The 19,694-nt window shown below is 42.6% G+C and overlaps 1 protein-coding gene across 1 annotated transcript in view; it reads left to right on the forward strand.

Annotated features, from left to right (window-relative positions):
• The window catches only part of GUCY2F (guanylate cyclase 2F, retinal), a 90,272-nt gene that overhangs the window by 51,364 nt on the left and 19,214 nt on the right, over positions 1-19,694 (forward strand). Inside the window, exons 8-12 of the mRNA XM_036078947.2 lie at positions 5,164-5,340; positions 7,570-7,726; positions 12,959-13,108; positions 16,440-16,588; positions 18,889-19,052. Coding sequence (XP_035934840.1) covers positions 5,164-5,340; positions 7,570-7,726; positions 12,959-13,108; positions 16,440-16,588; positions 18,889-19,052 — 797 coding nt within the window. The remainder of the gene's footprint in view (positions 1-5,163; positions 5,341-7,569; positions 7,727-12,958; positions 13,109-16,439; positions 16,589-18,888; positions 19,053-19,694) is intronic.

Consider the following 19,694-nt stretch of genomic DNA (forward strand, 5'->3'; position numbering starts at 1 on the left):
CCTGAGCTGAAGGCAGGCGCTTAACCCACTGAGCCACCCAGGTGCCCTGCAAGTTTATATTTCTTTATGTAATTATTTAATTAAGAAGTCAGGGACCGTATAATATTTTGTTCACCCATTTGTCGCTAACCCTTACCTCAGGGCCTAACATATAGTAAGGTACTCAATACATGTTTGTTAAATTAATGAAGTGTTACTGGCAGGAAACATAGCATCAGGAATCTTCCACTAGTACCTGGTTAATATCTACTATATGACCATTGACCTCTGGTGGTAAAGAGTGAATAGACTGATACAAGGGTAGGAGGTCTTGAACAATAGCTCTCTACAACGAAACAAAACAAAATGAAATAGAGGAAGAAGACATAGCAGCCATTTAGTCCATGGAGGTAGAAAATCTTACTGCCAAAATAGGTACCAACGGCTGATATAGCAATGGCAGGCACTGATGTGGAGAATTAAATTTTCATAAGGGTCCATACCTAACACTAGGATAGTATTGCAGCTGCAGTGCAAGTAGGAATTATTCTGATGTTACAATGTCCCAGAAACATTGTCAAGCAGTTAAAGGCATCTTTAAGATAACTTAAGCTAATGCTTGGCTCAGGAGCAGGTTTCTCTGGTGATTGTATGCTTAAAGGTTTCATGTCAGATGCAGTACTAACAAACATTTTGGGAGACAGGACAATTTAACTCTTGAACATTTGATGATAACCACTTAGGGGCCTATTATTGAAGGGGTAAAGTACATGCCTATCCAGTAAATGTTCAGATGACCTTCTTGCTAAAAAAAGTGTTCCAGACATTCTCTTTTTCCTGGGGTTGTCCAAAATATCAGTAGGACATGACAGCATGTAGGTATCTACCTGGTTCCTATATGGGCTCTTATCTATTGGTTGTAGCTGAGGACATATGACTGTAATGATCTAGGGAAAACCTGGGCCTGAACTTTTTCCATGCTAGGGCTACTAATGTTAAGCTAGATTCTGTAACAAATAGACTCCCAAATATTTAATGTCTCAAACACAGCAGAAGTTTAGTTCTCATCCAAATAATAGTACAAGGTAGGTGTTCTTTGTTGGCAGGTGACTTCCTTCCAATATACGGATTCAGGGACCCAGGATATAACAATTTTATGGCCCTGCCATCTCCTAGGACCCTGTCATCATCTGCATTCATCTATACAAGTGAAAAATAACATGAAATGCATATATTTACTTCTTAAAAGCCTTAACCTAGAAATGGCATGTATTACTTCCTCTTACATTTCACTGCTTAAAATTCAGTCATATGGCTACATTTAGTTCCAAGGGAGGCTGTAAAATGTGGACTAGTTGTTTTCCCAATAAGAAAGGAAATAGATTTGTGTTGAATAGCTAACAGACATAACCACTTTGTATTCTGTCTTCCAAAAGAGGTTTAGAATCCCATAGTTTTGGCTGCTTGGTTCATAAGAGATGGCACAATAAAACCTTAATAGTAAGGGCCCACTTTGCTATGTGTGGGCTGAATTTCCATGTCCGCCTTAGCTGGTTTAAGCTGCATTGGACTAAGTGACTTGTAATGGGTGGCAGGCTTTTATGCTTAAAAGGCTGCTTTAATGGTCAATAGCTGCCATTCGCACCAGGGATAATTTAACCTCAGCTTGGATCACCCTGTTGGAGAAGTAGGTTCATATTCTAAGCCAGTGTATTCCATCTCAATAAATGTCCCACCATACTCCCAATGCTCAAAATAGAATAGTTTGTGATTTAATCCTTTCCTTTATTTTCCACATGAAGTATATATGTGTGTATATCTTTGTATATCTGTGTAAACATATTTATAGGTTAAGTTTCTATAATTAATAATTTATTACTGGTCAAATTCATCAGATATTTTTCTGTCTTCATCTTCATCTGACTTCTCTGGTATTTATAACATTTTCCTGAAATTCTTTCTGGCATTTACCTCAATTTCCTGAAACTCTTCCTGTGGTGTTCTTAATATTGTTCTAAATAGTCTTTTCTCCACTTTCTTGGCCTTATTTCTAAGTCTATTCAGGATGTTCTTTCTTTTCCATTTTTTAATTTTGATATTTCCCTCTTCTCTTTTTATTCTGTATGTTTTCTTTGGGCTATCTCATCTACTCCCATTAATTTCATGTACCATGCTTTGCATGCTTACAGTTCCCAAGTTTATTTATCCAGATCAGACTTCTTTCCTGAGCCCCAAACCCTGAATATCCAACTGTCTTTGGAATAGTTCCATCTTAATGTCTCACAGGCACCTCATTCTTAAGATGTCCCAAACTGAATTAATCAGCCTTCCCCACCACCAAAATTTTGTTTTCCCATCTGTCTTGGGGCAGATTCTCTAAAAGCTGAGCCTGAGATGGAGTTTCTTATTCAAATTACTCGTTGAGAGAATGCTCCAAGAGAAAGGGAGTGAGGGAAGAAGGATAGGGCAGAAGTAATAGCTCAGCAAGTATGTGATCTCTGCTGGAGACTAGCTTCAGTATGATGTCATGGGAGAAATGCTAGAGTGCAAGTTATACCATGAGTCCCAGCTTGAGGCTAGGGAGTTAGACTTTTGTACCAACCCCAGGCAGTCAGTCATTGGCTAAGGTCTGTGGGAGGGACCTAACCTTTAAAGTAAGTTGGCTTCCATTTGGTTTGGGCTCTAGGACAATTTTCCCAAGAATGGGACAGCTGTGAGTTATCAGCCAACATTCACAGTGGCTGGGGAATGCACAGTAAAGGTGATATGGGTGGGACACCAACATATCCATTACTGCACCATCCCTGAATTCCTTATATTGGTGTGTGGCACTGCTATCTACCTAGGAATACCAGTAGAAATCTGGGAGTGATCATGGAGCCCTTCTCCCTCTCATCCCCTATTAAATAGTAAGAATAATAGGTAGCTGTTATTGAATGCCCATAATATAAATTTCAAATACCATAGCAAGGTTCTCAAAGATGCTTGGGATGTGGTTCCTGTCTATCTCTCCAGCCTTGTGTCTCATCTTCCTTCCCTGCACTCTGTTCTGGCCACCCTAAACCTGTTGCAGTTTCCTCAACATAACATGCTCTCCCTCTCAGCCACTCCCACCCTGTAACCTTCACCTAGTCAACTCTTACTTGTCCATGACAGTCAAGACATTACCTCTTCAGGGAAGCCTTCTCTGATCCTTCAAGCTGAATAAATATCTGAGCTCCCCCAGCATGCCATCCTCCCTTCCATAAGAATACATTTCACAGTAAAATACAGCTGTCAGCTTACTTGTCTATCACCCCCAATTTGAATATGAGCTCTTTTAGGACAGTGATTTCATTTTGTTTAACTCTGCATCTCTAGCATACAGTCCAGTTCCTTGGACATTGTGGGCACACACTAAATGATTCTTGCATTAGTGAAAAAATTAATGATGCAAAGGGAAAATGTAGTCAAAATTCTAGATGTTTCTTCTGAAACAAATTTTGAAGATTTTGGCCTGATGTTTATGTAGGCTATTTATTTTAATAGATAAATATTCACAAATAGAAAATCTATTCCACCTTTCATAGTATGAAACTTCTTTATTCTTCCTGGCTCCCCAAGCTCCATTCTAGAGTCCCCAAAGAATCAGGAAGAAGGCCACAGCCCGAGCATTCACTTAATATACCAAGAGAGATCTCTCTCTAAAATCTCCCTCTTTGACCATTGCATTAATTTTCTATCACTGGCTATGATATTGTGATTTATAGTAAAAAATATATATTTGGTCTTCATCCATATTTCTAGCACAGAGCTCCTAAAACCCTTGGAATTTCCTAAGTGAGGAGGGTGGTAAAGGTGTCTTTTGTTATGTTATTGAGATTTTTGGATCATACCTAAGGATGGGAGCTGGTTGCCTGGGAACCAATCACTTGATTAGAAGGTTGGAGCTTTTCAGTCCCACCCACCACTGACTACTGGGGAGGGGAGAGGGGCTGAAGGTTGAATCAATCATGGATGACCAATGATTTAATCAATCATGTCTATGTAATGAAGCCTTCATAAAAACTTCAAAGGACAGAGTTTGGAGAACTTCTAGGTTGGTGAACATGTGGAGATTTGGGGAGAGTGGCATGCGTTCTGAGAGGGCATGTAAGCTCCACACCTTTCCCCCATACTTTGTCCTATGCGTCTCTTCCATCTGGCCATTCCTGAGTTATATCCTTTGATAATAAACTGGTCATCTAGTAAGTACAATGTTTCTAAGAGTTTTGTGAGCCACTCTAACAAATTAATTGAACCCAAGGTGAGGGGTGTTAGAACCTCCAATCTATAGCTGGTTTGTAAATGCCCAGGTGACTTGGGCTTGTGACTAGTGTCTGAAGTGTGTATGGGGGGAGGCAATCTTGTAGGACTGAACCCTTAACCTGTGGACTCTGATGCGATCTCCAGGTAGATAGTGTCAGAATTGAGTTGCATTATAGGACACCCAACTGGTGTTGGAAAATTGTTTGGTTATGTGGGGAACCCCTTCCCCCAACAGACACAGTGGAATTGGTGAGTAGAACCTTTATCACCATACCAAAATAGCACAAACATAGTGGCTTAAAACAACACCCATTTATTATCTCATTTTTCTGTAGATCAGAAGTCTAAGTGGGATCAGCTGGGTGCTCCACTTAGTGTCACATAAGGATGAAGTAAAGGTGTCAGTCACTCGGGGCTCTTATTTGGAGTCTCTGGGGGAAAATCACTTCTAGGCACAGTCAGGTTGTCAGCAGAATTTAGTTCTGTTCAGCTATAGGACTGAAGTCCTCATTTCCTTGCTGGCTGTTAGCTGAGAGCTGTTCCCAGCTTCTGGAGGCTCCCCACAGTCCTTGGCTTGTAGCCTCCTTCCTCTCTCTTCAAAGCCAACAACGGAGTGTTAAGTCCTCACACTCTGAATCTCTCTGACTTCCTCTCTTCCCTCCTCTTCTGATTTAAAGGCTCATGTAATCAGATTAGGCCTACCTGCATAATCTCCCTTTTGCCATATAACATAACAATCACAGGACTAACATTAGGGACTGGAGATCATGCAGGCCAAGATTCAGCTTTTCACAGCAAGCAGTCATAGGAAGGATGAAGAGAAGGGTATGTGCCCTCAACTCTGGTCCCCAGTTGTGACAGGACAGTTGTGACTTTCCTCTCTCCCTCTGTTTCCAGATGAAGGAACTGCGTCATGAGAATATTAACCCTTTATTGGGTTTCCTCTATGATTCAGGGATGTTTGCCATTGTGACAGAATTCTGTTCCAGAAGGAGCCTAGAAGACATATTGACAAATCAGGATGTGAAACTTGACTGGATGTTTAAATCGTCACTTCTGCTCGATCTCATCAAGGTTAATGGAAAGACTGAGGAAATCTTGGATTTTCCCTATAGATTAGAATTTAAATGTTTTGGGATATTTTATTTTCCTTGGATCATTGTGATGATCTCATTCTTCTACCTTCCTTCCCAAGGTCTGCCCCCACCCCTTCTCATAGTCCCTTTGTCCATATCTGTTATTAAGGTACTGATATAAAAGGGACTTACTTGACCCACCCCTTCCCCCAATTTGAGGGCCAGATTTGTCCTTACTTTCTGTTGCCATTGAGCACTCTTTGCCTTAAGCAACCCTTTCTTCCATCCCATTTCTCTGCTTTCTGGATGTGGGAAAGTATTCATTCCCAGATCTTTTGGTGCTGCTTAACCTCAAATCCTGGTTTTCACCTTCTAAAAGGTGGTTCAGTCTAGAACTAGGTGATAGGTCTTTGCACAGCATAAGTGTAGATATGTAACTCGGCATGACCAGAAAACCAAAAGATCATAGGGTCTATCAGGCAGCACTTTCATTCTCTGAGGCAGGGACTATTGAAAGTCAAGGGGGTTCATGGATGCATCTATAGATGGGCTTTAGTGGAGTCCATGAACTCCTGGAAATAATATGCAAATTGTGTCTATGTGCATTTTTATGGGACTGAACTGGTTAAGCAATGACTTGTTGAGCTTCTTGCATATTGACCATAGTCTTGATCTTTATAGTGTGGCCTAACCCTTTTCAAGGTAGCTTTATAGACATTATCTCATTCCAATTCTCCATAAAATAAGTATGATTAGCCTCCTTTTACAGAGGCTCAGAGAAGCTAAATGAAGTACACTTTGTTATATAGTGTCTGCCATACATAGTAAGTGCTCAATAAATATTTATCGGCCAACTATTAAGCGGCAGAGCTGATGATAGAATTCAAATCTCCTGATTTCAATTCTAGTACTCTTTCCACTCAACCTGTAAGCAAGGTCCCATGAGTTAAGGGAGAAGCTTCTAAATGACAGACCTCTCAGGCCCATGATGAATGAAACCCAAACATTAGACAACCCCTGGGGGAAATCTCACCCACTGCAGACTCGTCTTGGAAGTACTGGGGAGTGCAGACTTTCTGAGAGCACAAGATGTAAAGCATACAAATACAAAGGGGTGTCAGGGTGCAAAATAGAGCCAGATACTTAAAAAGGCTCAGCATAAAAAGTTCTGAGATGATTGCACCAGAACATGAATTTTATTTATATGTGAATAAGTAAACCCATCTGATAGAGTCCTCATAGATCACATTTGAATGTCATATAAAGTTGCCAAACAAGCTGCAAAGATCAACAGTATTCAGCTTTCTTCTTTTTAATTACAAAAATAATGTATTAAATTAAATTTAAAAATCAAAAGATATAAATATATATGGGAAAAATATTGACATTTACTCAACCCTCTTTCATATCCTCCCCCAGAGTTAATCACTGCTGACAATTTGGTGATTAACCTTGCAATTCATTTCATGTGTGTTTACATACATTCTAGATTTTGTTTGTTTTTTAAAATACATACTGTTATGTAGTTTTGTACCTTTCTATTTTTCACTTACTTTATGGCTTAAAGATGATTCCATGTTAGTATACAGAGATCTATTTTATTATTTTTAATTGCTGCAGAATATTCCATAGTTTGGATGTACCAAAATTTGGGCAGTCCCTTCTTGACAGATATTTATTGTATTTTTAATTATATAATATTATAAAGCGGAGCTGCCTTGAGCATTCTTGTGTATGTCTCCTTGTGCAGATGTACAAGCATTTCTTTAGAGGAGAAGCAGAATCCCTAGGTCACAGGGTATGCATGCTTTCAATTTTGATATCTACTGCCAAATTGCCCACCAAAAAGGATGTACCAATTTCCATTCCTGCCAACAGTGGATGGAAGTTGAGTTAGACCTTTTTGGGAGAAAATCAGAATCTTCCAATTCTTGGAAATTATATATGTATGGATCCATCCTATGTTTGAAATGTTAATAAATCTCCCAATAGCATACAATTCTCTATACACACAAGATACAATTCTTCATCAAAAGCATAAAATTTTAGAGCTGGAAGGGACCTGGAAGTAATTCTTGTCAAAGTTTTGCTTTGCCTGCATATAAGAAAAAAGAGACTGAATTCTGGACCATAATAGCTCATGCCATTAACAAGCTCAGAAACTGGCTCTAAAAGCACAAAATAGTTAAATAAGTTACTAAATAAATCCTGTTTGTATCATCTGCAGGGCATGAAGTACTTACACCACAGAGAGTTTGCTCATGGGAGGTTGAAATCTCGGAACTGTGTGGTAGATGGGCGTTTTGTACTAAAAGTGACAGATTACGGCTTTAATGACATCTTGGAAACGCTAAGACTCTCCCAAGAGGAACCTTCTGCAGAAGGTAAGCAATGTATTTATACCCTTCTGATGCACACAAGGTAACTCCAAAATTCAAATGAGAATATGCACTGAATTAAAGCCTCAGGCTGATTCAACTCCCCACTTTTGTTGAAAATTCAGCCTCATTTCCAAGCCAAAGGAGTTGAATGAAGTCTGCAGGCTGTAATCTCAGCACAGCCTACGCTTCAGAACAAAGCCGGTGCAATAATGTTGAGTTCCTGCTGTGGCAGGATTAGGCTGTATTGTTTGGAGACCCCAGGAGTCTCTGGAGGAACTTGCTGAGCGATAGGCACACAGTAGGTGCTCAATAAATACTTGTCAGATTGAATGGAAGGTAATTTGGTAGCTGGACCCCCACAAAGCCCATTCTGGAATGGGATGTACCTAGAGCCTACCCTCACTGTCTCCGTCAGAGAGAAAGAAGCAAGGAGGGGGATCCCAGCAAGTAAATACTCTATGGGTTGCGCGGGATGGCTTCAGACAGAACTGTGTCCTTCTAGTAAATAAGTAGGCAGGCAAAGCGCATTTGGTGTTTTCTGTCTTCTATTAAGTGCCCTAGTGACAGCACCAAACAATGCCTGTAGGGGTCGTAACAGATCAAAGAAATGGGAGAAATCTGAGATGGGGAATTGGGAGTGGGTGAGTGAGAAATAGGAGGAAATGAGTTGACAGAAGAGAGGAAGGAAGAAAAAGAAAGAGTAAGAAGGAGAGAGAATGAATAGAGTTAAATACATAGAGGAAATTTGGGCATTAAAAAATTTAACCAGCATTGCCAGGGTGAAGAAAAAAGAGTGACACAAAAACACAGAGAACCAGACAACCCAAAAAAGACAGACAGAGGGACAGATCGAAATTACAACATATATTCTTAAAAGAATCTTTGGCAGTGTAAGTTTTAAAACTGCCGACGTGAGAGAAACAAAGACTGAAAGACACAGAGAAGCACGTGCACAGATACAGACAAGACTGCCCAGCCGTCAGTGGCAGCATCAGTATGGTGCGCAGGGATGGGTTGAATGTTAGGGAGGCATCTAGTCCAACTCTCTCATTTTACAGATGAGATAAGTGAGGCTCAAGATTTTCCCAAGTCCTACAGCTACTTAGCAGCAGTTCCAGAAATTCAATTCAGGTCTTTTGAAGACTGGCCCCTATATGCAGCTAAATTACAACTTATAATAACATTTTCGTTTCTCTGCCTATCCATGCTTTGGAGGACGTGAAGCTCCCGGTAATCACAATAAAAACCATTCTCTCTTTCTCTCTCTCTTTTCTCCCTCTCTCTTTCTGTGGACCTGTTCTTGTTGCCAACTTAGTCTTATGGTTATTGTTTGGCTAATTCCAATTTGAAAGCTTGGAGTAGTTGCCTGGTATTATGGCTAGGATGTTGGGGACAGCAGCTGCAGATTGGCAAGTACTTAGCTTCCTGTCAAGATGAGTCATCTACAAAAGATAAAACACAATGCCCAACTTCCCAGAGTTCCCCTTAATTCACAGGTTGGCAACTTGCAAACTTAAGAAACTCTGGTTTTAGAGTGGGGAAAGGATGGGGGGTGGGGGGAAGTGCGTGTGCGTGCGTGCGTGCGTGTGTGTGTGTGTGTGTGTGTGTACCCTGTCTGTGTCTTTCTCTGTCTCTCCTTCTTACTGTTTCATTTCACTCTCCAAATTGCAATGGCAGTCTGGATCTCAATCCATTCTTCACACACCGCAGCCAGAGGGAGTTCTCTCAACTGCAAATCTGATCATGTTAGAGCTGTGCCAAAATTCACTGAATGGCTTCCCATTGCTCTTAGGATAAAGTTCAAATTCCTTTACATGGCTTATGAGCCCTGTGTGGTTTGGGCCTTGTGGACCTCTCGTGCTTAATCAACTCCCCCTCCATCTCTGGGCTCTAGCAGTGCTGAACTCCTTCCAGTTGTTTATTTACCCCAGGCTCTCTCTTACTCCCAGACCCTCACACACGCTGTGCCCATTCCTTGGGACACTCTTCCTTTCCCACTCTGTTATAAACTCCTCTGAGTCTGGCTAGATTCTATTCCTTCTTCAGGGCTCAACTTAAATACCACTGATTCAACAAGAGACTTTCCATGACCCCCTCTGCTCAGCTAAGTTTCCCTCTTTATGATCCTTAGGGCTTTGAACTTTGTTGTAATACCATACTTTGTTGGTATTACGTGTTTAATTAGCTGCCTTCTCTCCCAACTCAACCTATAAGCTCTGCAAAGGCAAGAAACATGTTTGCCTCGCTCAGTGCCTTTCACTGTACCTGGCAGAATAAATGTTTGGTGAATCGATGAATGGATGAAATAAAATGAAATAAGGAAACTTGCTGCTTCCTCCATAGATGACAGGGCTAATAGAATCTTATAATTGCGAGCCTCTTGCAGATCATCTGGCTCAACTTCTGTTTTACAGATGGGGAAGCTGAGGTTCAGTAAGGTGAGCGACTTAGTGAACAAGCTAAGATTTTGAACCTCGGTCTCTTGACTTTCAGCTCTCTGTTCTTTTGCACTTCACCGCACTGGCTCTCCACAATTGATTCTTATCACCACAGCAAGGCTCAGAGTTAGTACTGGCATCAGTAGATGCTAAACAAGCCAAAGTAATTTTTCTAGTTTTCCTAAGAGTTCAAGTCTAATGGTAGGTAGTGGCTCTTACTTGGCTCTAGAGTGGGGATGGGGAAATGGGGGTGGGTTGTAAGTGTATTCATTACTGTCCACTTTCAATTACATAAGTATAGCACAGATAAAGCCTCATTTTAGCCATTAACAACACACATGTAAGTGCTCTTTGAAAATACTCTTTGGTAATGATTGTATTTAATCACCCAGCTTTTTACTGGAGAGTTCTGTCCTTTTTTCCCTTCTTGTGCTTTTAAATGTATAGGAAAGAGGATGGCAGAAGAAACAGCTGCATTTTTCTTGCTGCGAGATAACCCTCCTGCCCTCCTCCTCCAAACCATATCAAAAATGTATTCCTGAAATCCCACAGTCAGAAATGCATTCCTTTGACCAAAGTAACATTCAGTCTCTTTGGGAGTTCTTTGCAAATATAAGTCCTCCTAGGCAAGAAGACATAAAGGCAAAACCACTATAGTGACTATATCAGAGACTTTCATGGGGGCGGGAGAGTGGGGGGTGTGTGTGTGTGACAAAGGCTGGGGACACCTGGAGGACAAGGAGGGAAGATGAGTACATGATTGGGGGTAAGGCTAGAATTCCCTATTCCACCATTTTGATCAGGATTGGCTTAAAATAGGAATTTCCAGGGTGAGTTTCTCTTTCCTGGGTTTCACTCACACACCAAAATAATCTCTGACCTTTCCATCCTCCTTTCTGCTTCACAGGAGCTTGTCCCCTGGGCTCCCTTCCCAATACCTCAAAATTAACAAGATGAAAAGGTAGCCAGCACTTTTCCCCCACTACCCCCACTCTCAGCAGACTCTTCTCCAGCCTTCCTTTCTGGACTTCAACCCCTTGTTTACTCCAGACCTTTTCCCGCCAAGGAGCACATTGAGTCCATCCCCAGCCCTGTTACTACCTTCTCCATTATAGCCTTCCTGTGTATCTGGTTCCCTGTCCTGCTGCTGCCGCCCCCACCCCCATTCAGGCCCCTTTCACCTCGCCTTGGGCTCTTACTGTAATAACTTCCTAACTGGTCTCCCTGACTCCAGCCTCTCTCCTTCAATCCAGCTTGTGCAGGTTGCCAGATTAATCTAACGAATACAGCTTTCATCAAATCCCTCTCCAGCTCCTGCACCCCTACTGCCTTTTGTATTCACTCCAAATGCCTTCATTTGGCTCTCAGGGCCTCTCACCTTCTGCCCTCATTCTTCTAGCCACCCTCCCTCCCCCACTTCATCAACCCCATTTCTCATTTCTCATTATTCCTTAACAGAGCCCTTCTCTTCAGCCAAGCTAATCTGCTTACCACCACCCCCATCTGCAATTTGCTCCTTTCTACTTCTTGTTCTTTTGCACGTACTGTTCTTTCTCCCTGCAAAGCCCTTACCCTCTCAGCTCTAGGAAACAGCATCCTTGACCTTTTTAACAAGATCCTTTAAGATCTAACTTTTCCAGGAAGCCTTCCTGGATTAATTTGATCAGCTCAGTTTTCTCTCTCTCTCTCTCTCTCTCCTTTTTTTTTTTTTTTTTTTTAGTTTGAGCCTCATGGAATTGTCATTATTCAACCATTTTTACCCATAGAAATGGCAATTTCATATGATTCCATGTAAAATGCTCCCTCCCACTTTTGACTACTCCATTTATATTACTAATGTGTGAATGTGTTATTTATTTATTTATTTATTTATTTATTTATTTAAGAGATAGAGAGAGAGAGAGGCACATGAGTGGGGAGAGGGGCAGAGGGAGAGGGAGAGAATCTCAAGCAGACTCCACGCTGAGCACGGAGTCTGATGGGGGTGGGGGGTGGGGGGCTCGATCTCATGACCCCGAGATCACGACCTGAGCTGAAACCAAGAGTCAGACGCTCAACTGAGCCACCCAGGTGCCCCACTGTGTATTTCTTTATATATTACTTAAATAGCCCTGCCATGTATTGCAGTTAGGGGGTTCACATGTCTGTGTTGCCCATTGCTCTGTGAACTCTACAAGGGCAGAGGCAAGGTCTAATTCATCTCTAGTGCCATCCCTGCACCTAGTGTAGTGCCCAGTACATAGTAGACCCTCAATAAATATTTGTAGAACTGACTTGAAGGAATTGTTGCATCTTCTTGCTCTGTGAGGAATAGAGGAGGCCTGGAGATCCTCTAATCCTCTTAGAGAAGACCTGGAGAAAGCAACTTGTGAATCCCTGAGCCCCAGCACAATCAAATTACCAGACACATATAGATCTCAGCAAATAGCAAATCCATGGCAACCAGAGTGGCTGTGCACTTGCCTTTCCCTGGAAGCCTGCCAATTGCTACTTGCAGGCTCAAGAGAGCAAGAAAGCAAGTGCCAGATAGTTTTTCTACTTTGAGCTTCTCTGTCCTGCCCCACACCTCCGCTCTATCTGCCTTCATGGTCCTGGAGTGGGGAGAGTAGTATGCTTTCTCTGTGTGCAATTTCTTAGATTCATAGATTTGGACCCTGGGCGGGGGGCACTAGCATGCCAGTCTGTCTAATAAAAATATAAAGCAGTCAATGAAACAGCACCCTTGGAACCCTTGAGGGCATTGCAAACACTGTCAGTTAATCCTCCCTGCATTCATTACACAATGCTTTCTTTTCAGAGTTGCTATGGACGGCCCCTGAACTATTGAGAGCCCCAAAGGGCAGCAGGTTAGGTTCTTTTGCAGGAGACGTCTATAGCTTTGCCATCATCATGCAAGAAGTGATGGTCCGGGGCACCCCATTCTGCATGATGGATCTGCCTGCCAAAGGTAAGCGGGAGGTGAAAAAAGGCCACTAGGGGCCCACCATGACCCAGATCATCAGCCTAACCCAGGCGGTTGTAATTTGCCGGAAGAGTGAACACAGTTATGTGTTTGTGCTAACTGCCTGCTAGTCTGCAAATAGCCCGTGTTGTGTGCAGGTGGGACTTAGAACCAAACAGATTTAGGCATTTTGAAGAAGTTTCCCAACCCAAGAAGTTGGCCCTTTCCAAACTGGAACATTAGCCAAGAACCTACAGGACCTATGTTGGACTTTTTTTTTTTTTTTTTTTAGCAGCCTCCTCTACTTTGAGACACTCCCTGTCAGGTATTTCAGTACCCCTCATGATGCGCCTGGATGGCAAGGTCCTTCCATACTTTCCCTATGACATGCCATAAGCTTTCATCCTCATTTTTCATCAAAATGATTGCCTATCAGGCACAATCCATCAAGGAATGGTAAAATCAGTGGGCAAAAGTTTGAGGGGAAACAGGATATTTGCATAATCTAAGAGTATGAACCCACTAGATATGTAGTAATTATAAGTGGAAAAATAATAAATTTACTAGGGGAGGATGATCCTGCAGACACCACCTTAACCAAGTGATCAAGGCACACTGTCATCATGTACCCCCTGACATAATGCACTGAGAAGGGCACAATGTCACCTTTGTGGAATTTTTGCCAAAAAATGCATAACAATCTACCCAGGAGAAAACATCAGACACATCCCAAATGAGAGACATTCTGCAAAATAATTGGCCAATATTTATCAAAAGTCATGAAAGACAGGGACAGAATGAAGAAACATCACAGACTGAAGGAGACAGAGACACGATAATTAAATGCAATATGGGGTCTTGAATTGGATTGTGGGACAGAAAAGGAATATTAGGAATAAAATTGATGAAATTCAAATAAAGACTAGAACAGTAGTAATAGTAATGTACCAATAGTAATGTACCAACCATTGTACTATGGTTATATAAGCTATTAACATTAGAAGAAGCTGAGTGAAGGGTATACAGGCAATTATTATACAAGTTTTATAACTTTTCTGGAAGTCTAACTTTATTTCAGAATAAAAAAATAAAAAATACAAACAAAACAAAACAAAGAAACCCAAAATACTTAGCTATCTTTTGCCCCCACTCAGAGTCCCATATCACTCCTCTACTCAGAACTCCCTAACTGTTCCCCATCACTTGTCAATGAAGCCCAGATTCCTCACGTGACATACAAGGCTCTTTGAAATCTGCCCCTAGCCACCTCTCTAAGCTTATGTTCTGTTACTCCCTACACTCCAGCTAAACCACATGACTGAAAGTACCATGGTCTCTCTTACCTCTGTGCCTTCAAGAGAGCTGTTCATAGTCCTTGGAATGCCCTCACCTTCTCCCCACTTTGCCTCATCCAATTTTTGTCACCTCCTCTGGAAAGCCTTCTCTGACCTCTTCAGTGTGGGCCAGGTGCCCCCTCTGTGCTTACCTGTGTGGAATATCTGCTAGAACACATATTGTTGGTCCCTGTATAGCTCCTCCATTGAACTCTAAGCTCCTCAAGGGCATGAATTATGCTGGGCCTAAATGGAGAGGTAACCCGTTCAACTCAGTGGTGTTCTGATAAAAAGATAAGGACTCCCTTTACCAGAGAGTGGATGAGGGCAGTCACTCTCCAAGGGGTTGGTTCACATGGACTCTATTACACTGAGAGCAGGGCACTGCAATGGAGAAACCATTACTGGTATGGGTCAACCTGGGTTGAAGGAGCAGAGGTGCAATATCAGAAGGAGCTGAGAGGTCAGAGGCAACAACCTCCCCTTCTTTCATGGAGACAAGGGGGCACTTACTATGGTATGAAGCAGCACTGTTGGAGTGTTACAGCCAATATAGGGGTGGGAAGGGCACACTGGTGGGGCAAGCAAGGTTTGGTGCCTGTTGGAGTTGGGGCTGTGGGGAGGGGGTTAGGGATAAGAAATGAGCTGAAGAGATAGGGCTTAGATTTTACCCTGTGTGTTATGAGAAGTCGTGAAAGGGTTTTAAGCAAGAAAGTGACATGGCCAAATTTGTGTGTGTGTTTTTTTTTTTTTTTTTTTGGTTCGTGTTTTAAGAATAGATTTATCTATTTAAATTTAAATTTAAATTTAAAAATAAATTTAAGAAGAATAGAAGGCTAGGCTGGAAGCAGAGAGAACAGTTTGAGGTCCAGTGTGGGTTGCTGAGGACATTGAAGGCTAACTATTTTCTCCTACTTCCAGGGAGTTTTCACTCTTTGTCAGTCTGCCTGATCTGGACTTCTCAGTCACTAATGGCTTTTGGGTCTGAATAGGGAGTTTTGGAACTCCCAGTTGAAGTCTGAGGCATTTGGAAGCGGGACAATGTAGTAGATTGAGACTGCCTGGGGTCAAATTCAAATTCTGTCACTTGCTAGCCATGTGACTTTGTTTTGTTTTTGTTTTTTTAAAAAAGATTTTATTTATTTATTTGACAGAGAAAGACAGCGAGAGAGGGAACACACGCAGGAGGAGTGGGAGAGGAAGAAGCAGGCTTCCTGCCGAGCAGGGAGCCCGATGCGGGGCTTGATCCCAGGACCCTGGGATTATGACCTGAGCTGAAGGCAGACGCTTAACAACTGAGCCACCCAGGCACCCCTAGCTAGCCATGTGACTTTGAACAATTTACTTTCTCTCTGTTCCTCATTTTCACCTTCTGTAAAATAAAAATAAGGGCTCCTACCTCATCTGTTTGTAGTGAGAATCTAATGAAAGAATGCATTCAAAGTCCTTAGCCCATAGTCTGATACATGGTAAATGTTCCACTGAAAGTGAAGTTCAAGGACAAGCAGTTAGGAGGATCCAGATGAGGTCTTGAACTATTTATTGGAGTTCTTAATCCTCTTTCCTAGGGGCCAGGCAGGGCTCACAGCGTGCATCTGGGCTGGGCCTGGGCCTTCAGGGAGGGCTAAGTGGGTCTACTGTGGGGATTGGAAAGTTTAGATGATTTGGAGGTAGGTGAAGGGAGCCAGATCATTGGAGGTGTAGTGTTAGAATTGACATCAGATAGGACACATCTAAAACCTAAAACCTAAAAGCAGGATAAAGCTGTGCCTAAATGATACTACTGGCCCAACTGATTTTCTTGTCCCCTCCTCAATTGACTAATACTTCCTTTGCTCAGAAACAATTTACATTCAAGCCACTTGAGGAAAAAGCAAAGGAGATGGCCTTTCTGTGATTTTTTCCCTGGTTAACCTCTTTCTTTGCTAAAACTCAATGATCTTTGTCAAATCTTGGTGCTCTTTCTATGATTTGTACAACTTTCTCTTCTTACTCCCGGACAGAAATCATAGACAGACTTAAGAAGCCTCCTCCTGTGTACAGACCAGTGGTTCCTCCTGAGTATGCCCCTCCAGAATGTCTCCAGCTGATGAAGCAGTGCTGGGCTGAAGCTGCAGAACAGCGACCAACTTTTGATGAAATATTTAATCAGGTAAGGACTCTGTGAATCTTAGCACTGCCCAGAAGTCATCCTAAAGCCAGCCTACTGAAAACTAACTCCTTGGGTTCTCATCATATTGTGAAAGGAAGCTCTTGCAAGAGAAAAAAAAAATCACTCCTCTTGGGGAGGAAGCATTGGGGTGGCTACTTGGAGGCCTTGGATACTGGAGCATCCCCAGCACATCCTCCAAGAGCGCAATGGTTGATTTTAATGTGCTTCTGTATATGAACCTCTGTTCCAGACCATCCCCAACCTGACCTAACCAACCTTTCAGAAATAGAATTGAACCACTGGGCACTTGCAAGGCAATGGCATTGAGACTGTTAAAAATGGGTATCATAGAATAGATGCAGGTCCTCATAGAGCCATGCTTGCTTTGGAGATCCCAGAGAACTCTGCTGAGTATACCATTGAAGTGATGCCAGGTGGTTTTGAGGGGTTAGGAAAGACATAGGGTCTTCGAAAGATGCTCATGACTGAAGAAAGTGCAAACGGGGAGTACAAAAGCAGGAGATTTTTTAGGTTCCTAGGGAACTACTTGAGGCAATAGAGTGCACAAAAAATGGTAAACTCTCTCCTTAAGATACTAAATTTCTGAAGAGGCTAATTTTTTCCCTAGAGTTGGGGATAGAAAGGGGGAAATGAGGAAAAGGCAGAGAGAGCCCTGCTAAGGGGAGCTAGGGTGCAGTTCTTATGTTGGAACACGCAGCTTAGGGCTTTGTTGAAACTACAGGATACCAAAATTGAGGGTGCTCTCTGTGAGTGCTGTGTCAGCTCTGGTGGAGAGGCTTTTGAGCCTGGCTGGAGTACAGCACTGAGATGCTTTGTGAGTGGCAGGCATCTGAGGCGGAAAAAAGAAGGAGTTGGGTTGAAAGCCCGAGGGGCCCTCCATATGTAGTCATCCATGTCCCCAACTAACAATGCCTCCATTAGCCTGGCTGGGTTTCTTGAGGACACTCAAACAGGTATTCAATAGTATGGAAAAGGCAAAGGACCATGAAGGTCACATTTCTGAAAACTTTCCATGAGGCAAGAGAAAAAGCATTTGCCCTTGTGTTGATGCTAGAGATGTTATTTCAGAAGGCAGCAGAGAAGCTGGTGATAGATAGAAGGAGTGCACATTGTACAGCCTTCAAACAGACATTGGTGGGGCTGCCTTCACTGAAATGCTTTGGTGGAAGTTTAAATTGTCTGAAAGACCAGGATAGTCTGCGCACTCCCTGCAGCTAATAAAACTTAAACGGGAAGAGGAGGAGAGGGAGGCTCCCTGGGTTAGGCAATAGGGGAGCCTTAAACATCTGAGAGGTTATTACTGAGCAGGTAATACTGAGATTACCTGCAGGACCTTGGTAGACATGTCGATGTGGACCAGGCTCAGAAGAAAACTCCTGGTATCAGCTTTGGGGCATTGAGTGCTAAGGGGAGCATGTGTGGCCCAGCTGCATAAGAAGGTTCATTGGGACAAGATTCCTAGATGTCTGCTCAGCAAAACTACCACCAGTCTTTTTATTGTTGTAAACACAGCCTTGTGCATGCTGAACACATCAGCAAGGAGGGGCTACCCCCTCGTGATTCCAGTGCTATGCCAAGCTCCCTGTCTCTGTAGATGGACAGGGCCTCAGGAGGGCACATTAAAAATCTGTGGCATGCAGCCACCTCTAAAGGATCAGGGCATAGAATGGGGCAAGACCAGTTGAATTTCTACATGAGCCTGACTGACATGAAGGGTAGGTGCTAGACCACATCATTATTCCTGGACTTCCATGGTAAGATGGTAAGAAATAGGGGTAGATCTAACCATGTAGATCTTGGGTCATATTTAAGAGGTCAAGGAACCATCCACTGTCCGAGCACTGGTAACACAGTGGCATTAGAAGTCAGGATGACTTCGTAGGTTGATTATCCAGAAGGGTAAAACAGTACTCTCCTGCCCTCTCTCCCCTTATTCCACTCACAAATGGCCTGGGCTCAAGACCAGATCCTATTGCCTTTGAAGTGGCTACTACTCATGTGAAAGCATCTGAGAGCTGGAGAATCCTTCCCAGAGCACCTTTGCTCGGACTTCAAAGAGCCAGAAGGGTAGGGGGAAGAGCCACTCAGGGAAAAAGAGCCCTGTGAATGGGCCAGGGTAACAATGAGGTTGAGTGGTGACTTTTCCTATTTATATCTAGGTTTACTTCTTGTGCCCTGGCATTTTAGAGGAAGGGATTTGTGATAAGGGGTCCTACTCTATCATCTCTGAGTTTGGAGAGTAAAAATTCCCCTGGCTCCTTGTTCTGTTTTACTTCCAGTTTAAGACTTTCAATAAAGGGAAGAAGACCAATATCATTGATTCCATGCTTCGAATGTTGGAGCAATATTCTAGCAACTTGGAAGATTTGATTCGGGAACGGACTGAAGAGCTGGAAATTGAAAAACAGAAAACGGAAAAGCTTCTAACACAGATGCTACCACCGTATGTGTGAACACCTGAGGAGTGTGAATCCTTGTAACAGTGTGTTCTATTAAAAATAGAAAAAAAAAATTACCCATCAACTAACTGTTCCCTCCCCCTGTCCTGCACCCTCTCTTTTCCCAGTAGGCTTGAGTCACAACTTCAAATCAAAGATGAATTGGAAACCAAGGAAGTAGAGCACACCTTCCTAATTTCCCACTACCTGTGGAGCATGCTGGTCATTTAAGTTTTTGGTGCTTCAGTTTTTCTATGTGTCACTTCATGACTTTGCCTGGAAGCTGACCAATTAAAAGGAGTCAGTTCTTTGAGCTCCTAGAGGACAGTAGCAGAGTTGTTTTTCTAGGTTTTTCCTTCCTTAGTTCAAAGCCTTACCTGTTGATACTGTTTCCAAAATTTCCAAGGCACCTGATCATGTTGTAACATGATCTTCTAGGAGATAATTGGGGAAACTGGTCTCATGCAAAGCAACTACCTGGGATCATTCCCTGAGTGAAGGGACAGCTGAGGAAGAAGGAAAGCTGAAAAATCTCGACAAAAACACAGACCAGGGCTGTCTGTTCAGTGCTGTATTCCAGCATCTGGCAGAGTGCCTGGCTCATCATAAGCACTCAAAATATATTAATAGACTAAATTAAAGAGTTA

The sequence above is a fragment of the Halichoerus grypus genome, chromosome X (assembly GCF_964656455.1).
Source record: "Halichoerus grypus chromosome X, mHalGry1.hap1.1, whole genome shotgun sequence".
NCBI lineage: Eukaryota > Metazoa > Chordata > Mammalia > Carnivora > Phocidae > Halichoerus > Halichoerus grypus.